The sequence below is a fragment of the Barbatula barbatula genome, assembly GCF_947034865.1.
Source record: "Barbatula barbatula genome assembly, chromosome: 17".
Lineage (NCBI taxonomy): Eukaryota > Metazoa > Chordata > Actinopteri > Cypriniformes > Nemacheilidae > Barbatula > Barbatula barbatula.
Genome location: NC_136780.1, coordinates 211,633 through 219,107, shown reverse-complemented (window position 1 = coordinate 219,107; position 7,475 = coordinate 211,633). Strand labels below are relative to the sequence as shown.

Genomic DNA, 7,475 nt, shown 5'->3' with positions numbered 1-7,475 from the left:
TCTGTGTGTGTGTGTGTGTGTGTGTGTGTGTGTGTGTGTGTGTGTGTGTGTGTGTGTGTGTGTGTGTGTGTGTGTGTGTGTGTGTGTGTGTGTTACAGGACGCAGTGAATACATTGTGAGCTATGAGGCAGTGATACAAGTTGAAGGTGATTTTATAATGTGAAAATGATGATTATTGTTTATTATTGAATAGATGAAGTTATACTGTATTTCCTGTCTGCAGTGCATTACGCGCGTCCAGTCATTATCCTCGGGCCGAGCAAAGATCTTGTCAATGATGATCTTCTCTCTGAATTCCCGGACAAGTTTGGCTCCTGTGTGCCACGTAAGACTTGAATCTTCAGACGCTGAACAGCACGAGTTATTCAAATAACATCAAATTATTTCAGCTGTGATGTAAGCTACTGAAGAGTCTCTCCTTCTTTTCGACAGACACGACGCGGCCGAAGCGTGACTATGAGGTGGACAGTCGGGATTATCACTTTGTGTTATCTCGTGAACAGATGGAAAAAGACATTCAGAGTCATCGATTCATCGAGGCGGGACAATATAACAGCCATCTGTACGGAACCAGCGTTCAGAGCGTCAGACAGGTCGCAGAACAGGTAAAGAGAGAGAGAATACACAGATATACCTAACCGGAAAAATCAAGTCCATACCCCAGACGTCTGAAAGTCTGTCAGATGATGAGAAAGTGGCGTTTATGTGAGAAGAACACAAGGACTGATGTGCTTTAGTCACAACAACAGACCTGACCTGATGTTAACAATATATCTAACTTAACTAATGTAAATACTTTAATGTATATTTTGCTTTTGTAAATCTTGTCTAGACTTTACTCTATTTCTGTATTTATATATTTACATATTTTATAAACAACTTAAAGTTGCTTTAACTTTATTTTATTATTTTTACTTTTATTATATTGCACTTTGTACGCAGCCCAGCTGCAAATGCTTTGGCAATACGAATGTACACTTTGTGATGCTAATAAAGCAACATTACATTGAGATTGAATTGATAGAGAAACTCACGAGCTGTGTGTGTGTGTGTTTTGTCAGCAGGGGAAACACTGTATCCTGGATGTCTCTGCTAATGCTGTCAGACGGTTACAGGCTGCACAACTTCATCCAATCGCCATCTTCATAAGACCCTCGTCCTTACAGAACGTACTGTGAGTCTGTGTGCTTTTGTTCTGTGATGGTTAGGTTTAGGGAATGGAAAGAAGTTACGGTTTGTGGACTGTCCTCGTGCAAGTGTGTGTGTGTGTAATGTGTATGTGACTGCTGTGTTTCAGAGATATAAACAAGCGTTTGACGGAGGATCAGGCACGGAGAGCTCTTGACCGGGCTGTTAAACTGGAGCAAGACTTCATCGAGTGCTTTACAGGTGAGAGATTCTCACAGCAGCTCATCGTCACATCAGTCTGATCTCATCATCTCCACAACACGGCTCATGTACACTGTATGTAATAAACATGTTTATCTATTCCAGTCATCTTAATGCTATAGTGCAGGGTTCCTCAATCAGACACGTCCGGTCATTTTTTAACTAATACGATAGAAACAAAAAAGAACAGCAGCAACAATACACACTTACCATTGAGAGTTGCCTTAACATCTGACAGAACAGAACAGTACAGTAAGTCTTTCGTGAAGTATATATTTCAGAACATATAATGTAGCAAATCCAGCAGCTGTGAAGGGTCATCACAGATCATAATCATTGCGAGATCATTTTATTTTCTTCTTTTGTATAGTGAGTTTTTCAGAGTAACATGATTTCATTCTAATCCGAAAATCAAAGGAAATCATTTTTGTTATCATTATCATTCAGTTCTTGGATTTATTTCATCCATTTCTGGATTGTTCTATCAGTGAAGTTTCATCACAGTTGTTGTGTTGATATAATTGTGTGTGTTTGTGTGTAGCGGTTGTGGAAGGTGACTGCTTCGAGGAGGTTTATCATCGTATAAAGACAGTGATGGAGGAACAGTCTGGACCGTATATCTGGATACCAGCAAGAGAGAGACTGTAAACACACACACACACACACACGAAGATGTCCATCAGTTGTGTCATGTGACTCTTTCAGTTTTTGTGTGACTTCACACAGCTGCTAACAGACCTGTGACCTGAGAACTGTTGATCAACAGACACCAACACAACACTGTAACACACCCGCTCATCTGTGTGTGTGTGTGTGTGTGTGTGTGTGAGAGAACATCAGCGGTGACACACGTGGTGGTGATGATGATGATGATGATGTTGTAGGTGTTTGTGTGGGTTGTTTCCATGGCAATTGTGAGCTCAGTGAGTACAGCACAATGTCTAAGGCAATATAGACCTTACACATGAGCACTGCGCACTTTAACAACACACACACACACACACACACACACACAGAAGACACGGAAACTCTCTCACAAACACTGACTCTCGTGTGTGTGTGTGTGTGTCTTATTGTGACGTATCTCTATAGGGCTACTGTTTACATATAATACAACTCTTTAAACCGCACAGGGAGAATGACGAGTGTGTGTGCGTGATTTCAATACATTAGATTTATTCTTTTAGCGATAAAGAGACTGCTGTGATTTGATGAATAATTTGTGTGTGTGTGTGTGAGCGCGCGCATGTAATGTTGACTATTAATAATATTATTCTGTATGAATATTCTACAGCTGTACATACCAACTCAGATTATCAACCAATGGGGCTTTAAACACATGAACACACACACACACAAATGAACTCTTTGTTTCCATACAAACAAACAAACATCACACAACATGTGACACACACCTCCTCTACCCACAATGCACTGCTCTCAAACATTCAACCAAAGGCTTCTTCTGCTTTAGTTTGAGTGCACCTGTTTTCACACACACTTCTCTCCTGCGCTCTGGGTCATATGAAAGAAATGAATTACTACTTATATTATATTCTGTTGAGCTCGAAAATACTAACATGATCAAATCATTAAAGTCTTTTAATATTTCCACACGATGACTCTTGTGTTTTAGGTGTTTCTTCTGCCATCAGTGTGTGTGTGTGTGTGTGATGTCACAGTAACATTATAAACACAAAACCCCCAACAACATAACGGCAACACAATTGACATGGTTCATTACATGTTGATGATGTTAATGCATTGTTGTGTGTTTTGTATGAGTCTGCAGGAGATGCTAGAGGAGCATGACACAAACACAAGACCTGTCATCATCAAACATGGTCACATGCACTTCATATTCGCAACACATGGTGGCAGCACGAGATTACAAGATGTGACTTTTGACCAATGACGCCTTTAGGATGTTTAGGATCAAAATTGTGTTAATGCTAATAATAAGCCAATTAGCTATTTTGATGGAAAAAATTCTTAATTCATAATAAAATTGAAAAGTCTATTAAAACAACAGAATGAATGAATCTTTATTGTCATTCTTTCCACACAGTGGTGCATTTGTGGATTTGTTTAGTAGTTTATTTTCAAGACTCAAAGAAAAGAATGAAACAACAGTTTACACAATGTAAAGAGTATAAACTCAACTAAACAGTATAGACAGTTGAGCGGTATAAACAGCATGTGAAATGTGAAACAGTATGAACAATAGAAGACTTGTAAGGGGTGAATGTTAATAAAGCTCTGTTCACCTGTGGCAGTGCAGAAACCAGTATAGGCAGAAAAGTGTAGTGGAAACCACAAGAAACATCCCTGCAGCTGCAGCTGCGCGCCACAATAAAGTCAGTGGAAATGTTTGATATGGACAATAAGTTACACAGTTCTTAGATCTGCTTTGTGATGAGGGTGTGTGGAGTCCTCTGTTTCTGAGTCGGTGTGTTATATACAGTCTGAGAGTCCTCTGGAGACGATACGCTGAGGCGTCCTTTATATTCACGTTATAGTGTAGAGCACATTTGAAAATGCTTTAAACATGCCTAAAAATGCCTAAACAAATAGACATCAAATGAGAATCATATTTAACATTATTAGAAATAGTACGTAACCAGAGACATTATGTGTTATTATTTACTTCTGATCTACATCCTTTTATGTCTCTGCTTTTTTTTTAAAGCTGCTTGAAGTTTAGTGACAATTAAATATTTTGTTAATATCTACGTAATGAATATTTAGAAGTTGCAGTTTAATTAAATAATCAAATTTAAAAGAAAAAGAAATGGGCAACCCTTTACATTACGGTATCCTTTATGAAGCATTTATAAATGTGTTCATTAATGATTAATAAGTCATTTCAGATGCACTATAAAGCAGTTAAAACTGCATGAATAAAAAGAGATTCTGACGAAATACCTGTCAGATAGTGAGCATAAGAACAACAACACAACAGTGTACATGTCTGACAACATCAATATAATAATCAATCTGCTTTCCAGTCCAATAAATAATGAATAAATACATTTATTAAGCATTTATAACATGTGAGTTAAACATGGCTCAGGTATTTTGTTAGAATCCCTCTTTTTATTTGTGCTGTTATAACTGCTTTATAGTGCATTTGTAAATGACTTCTTGATCAATAATGAACACATTTATAAATGCTTTATAAAGGATACCGTAATGTAAAGTGCTAGTAAGAAAGGTTCTCGTGTCTTTTTCTTAAACAGCTTCTTGAGGTCTCAGCCTGAGATGAGTTCTGACCTCCTCATTATCCCGTCCATGTCATCCGTTTGAACACCTTTGATTAATGAACGGAATCAATATGTTTACTGTTTGTAAGTCATTTCAGTAAAGTGACCCTAAACGTTTGAATGGTATGAAAAGTGTGCAATAGTGAAATTAAACTGTGTGTGTGTGTGGTTACACTGTTACACTGAGTACACAACACATTCAACCAGTGTCTACCCTCCACTTTCATCTGTTCTGCCGTCAGAAACATCTTTCACTGTTTTTCCCTCATCTAATCCTGTAAGTTGTTTTATGTGAAGGTCAAAGCTAAAGTGTTTGTTTGATTGTATTTATGTGTGTTTCTTATTTTTCTTTCTTTTGTGTTTGATGCTGTGACAAACATGGTTGTGTTTCTGCTCATCTCAAATGTCTAGTGAGGTCACGAGTGAAGAATTCTGCCATCATATCAAACATATCATCTCTCATCCATGTCTGTGTGTGTGTGTGCCAGCAGGAAGTGGAATGTGCCATTCAGAGCGTGAGGTGTGTGGGGGGGGAGTGGAGTCAGAGGTGGGACTCACTGTTCCTGTGTTATGATGTCATGAGGGCCACTAGAGCGGGTGTGGTGTTAACAGGCATCTCCACGCTGGCCTCCGGGGGCTTCTATTGTCTCTGTGTGTGTGTGTCACTGCTCACACACACACACACATGCAGGGATTTATCCAACATCTGAGAGAGATTTCATGTTCAGAGCTTTTTAAAGCAAATAAAGCACAAAGAAAATGACTTGTTTTCACACATTCTCATGATGATGAATCGATTCATATCAGCTTTCTCTCACTCATGAATCAAGTTGTTGCTTGGCCAGATTCAAAAGTTCTGTCCGAGAAACAGCCAGTGTGATGTTTTCTGTGAAGTGAAGGACATTCAGTGGAGTCCAACAGAAGTGTAAAGGGGAATAATGGGGTGTAAAAAGCAACACTGGTGTGATAAACCTTTACAGCGTTTCTAACACCTCTGAGGACCACTTCAGGTGTGACCGTCACAAACCTTATAGCACAAGAAGTCTCGTCTGCGTCTCATAGATTTCTAATGAGAAAAAGAGTCAGAAATGTGTCTGTCATCCCAGTTGGAGAAGAGATGTCAAGGATGTGTCTCACTGAGATCAGATTCTTCTCAAAAGTCAATAATATCAAGATCTCGATATCAACTCAAACATTTGTCATCACATTACAACCTTCATTCGCTTACACCTCCAGACTCTCATTTCATTCTCTCTTTATTTCTGCTGGTCGATATCAGGAGCAACACACGAGACTATGAAAGGTGGACGCGCGTGAAGAAATCACCGTTAACATGAAGACACAACATTTTCTGTTTCTCATGCTTGATGTTATTTTTCATATTCGTGTTCTTCATTTCAAACGATTCAATCGCTTTAGTGAGACAAGGCTGTCAAATGTCCATAAATGAATATTCACGTGTGTTTGAAAGGAGAAACACTTGTACTGAGTCGTGTTTTATCACTATAGACAGACTGTGATGATGTTTCTCTGGACTCACTGGTGAAGAGATGCTTTCCATCTGTCTGTGTTGTGTCTTTTCAAACAGAAGCTTTGCACACAGTAACACAGTCTGACCATCATCACATCAGGAGAGAGTCATTGAGTTTCACACACACACACACACACACTGTACACGAAACAGGGAGTGACTGCAATCACACTGTACACAATACAACATTAACACACACACACACATTAACACACAAACGTCTCGATTTCAGTGACTGTACTCTCACACACACAAAGGCCATGATGAGTTTCTATAACAATCGATACTGTACATTTACATTAAATTGAACAGAACTTGTCAAATATTCTTTGTTTGTGTGACTTTATTTCGACAGAAAATAAACAGTTAAATCAATAGCTCTGTGCACACAGGACACACTCATATGAGGAATGAATGAAAACCAGAAGTTCGTGGCGGTACTTTGATTTTTTCTTCGTCATATTTCTTACAGCAGCCACTGTGCGTGTGCGCGTGCGCGCGTGTTCGCGTGTGACCGTCACCTCCGGTACAGTCTCTCATCTCTCTGTTGAGCGCGAGCTAAATGGGCCTTTAATGCGCGTGGACAATAGAACGCGTAGCGTGAAAAGACTCGCGGGAGCTCGTGAGGAGATTCGCACCCACATCACAGCGTGAGAAACACACTCATAAACACACACACACACACACACACACACACACACACACACACACACACACACACACACACACACACACACACACACATTTAGTCATTTAGCAGACGCTTTTATCCAAAGTGATTTACAGATGAGGAAACATTAGAAACAATTATAACAACATAGGTAACAAATTACATAAGTGCATCAAACTAGTCCATTAAAGCCCAGCACAGTATACAAAGCTAAGAATAGTGAGGTTAGTATTTTATTTTCACACACACACACACACACACACACACACACATTAAACTCTACACAGTAAAAATGATTAAGTGACGCTTTTACTTGAACTCATCCGAAACAAGTTATAACAGCAACTTTACCGTGTTTAATAACATTTACACGATAACTGCTGAACCTTCAGAGAGATTCATTGAGTGAAACTCCACCGAATCCATCAATACACAAAACCAGTATTTTCTCACCCACTGCTCATCGATTTTCATTTTCAAGATACTTTAGTGACAGGATTGTGAAAATATTGCCGAAGCATTAACATAAGACGAATGCGATATAATCAATATCTCAATATAATTTTTTTAACTCTTTTTTTAAAGCTAAAATATATACATATTAATTGAAAGAGGAGCTATA

At 38.8% G+C, this 7,475-nt stretch overlaps 1 protein-coding gene across 1 annotated transcript; it reads left to right on the top strand.

The window, feature by feature from the left end:
* The first annotated feature begins 103 nt into the window (after positions 1-103).
* LOC306907112 (disks large homolog 4-like) lies at positions 104-3,008 on the top strand. The gene is made up of 6 exons (XM_079478974.1): positions 104-146; positions 224-325; positions 433-605; positions 1,062-1,174; positions 1,298-1,389; positions 1,931-3,008. The coding sequence occupies exons 3-6, from the start codon at positions 504-506 to the stop codon at positions 2,035-2,037; spliced, it is 414 nt and encodes a 137-aa protein (XP_079335100.1). The 5' UTR covers positions 104-146; positions 224-325; positions 433-503; the 3' UTR covers positions 2,038-3,008.
* Positions 3,009-7,475: the final 4,467 nt, after the last annotated feature.

What these genes read in the sequence shown, in the direction of transcription:
- LOC306907112 (XM_079478974.1), top strand. Translation starts at nt 504, where the DNA reads ATGGAAAAAGACATTCAGAGTCATCGATTCATCGAGGCGGGACAATAT. An exon ending in TCAGACAGGTCGCAGAACAG is followed by an intron (nt 606 to 1,061) that starts GTAAAGAGAGAG and finishes GTGTTTTGTCAG; the next exon opens with CAGGGGAAACACTGTATCCT. An exon ending in CTTCATCGAGTGCTTTACAG is followed by an intron (nt 1,390 to 1,930) that starts GTGAGAGATTCT and finishes GTTTGTGTGTAG; the next exon opens with CGGTTGTGGAAGGTGACTGC.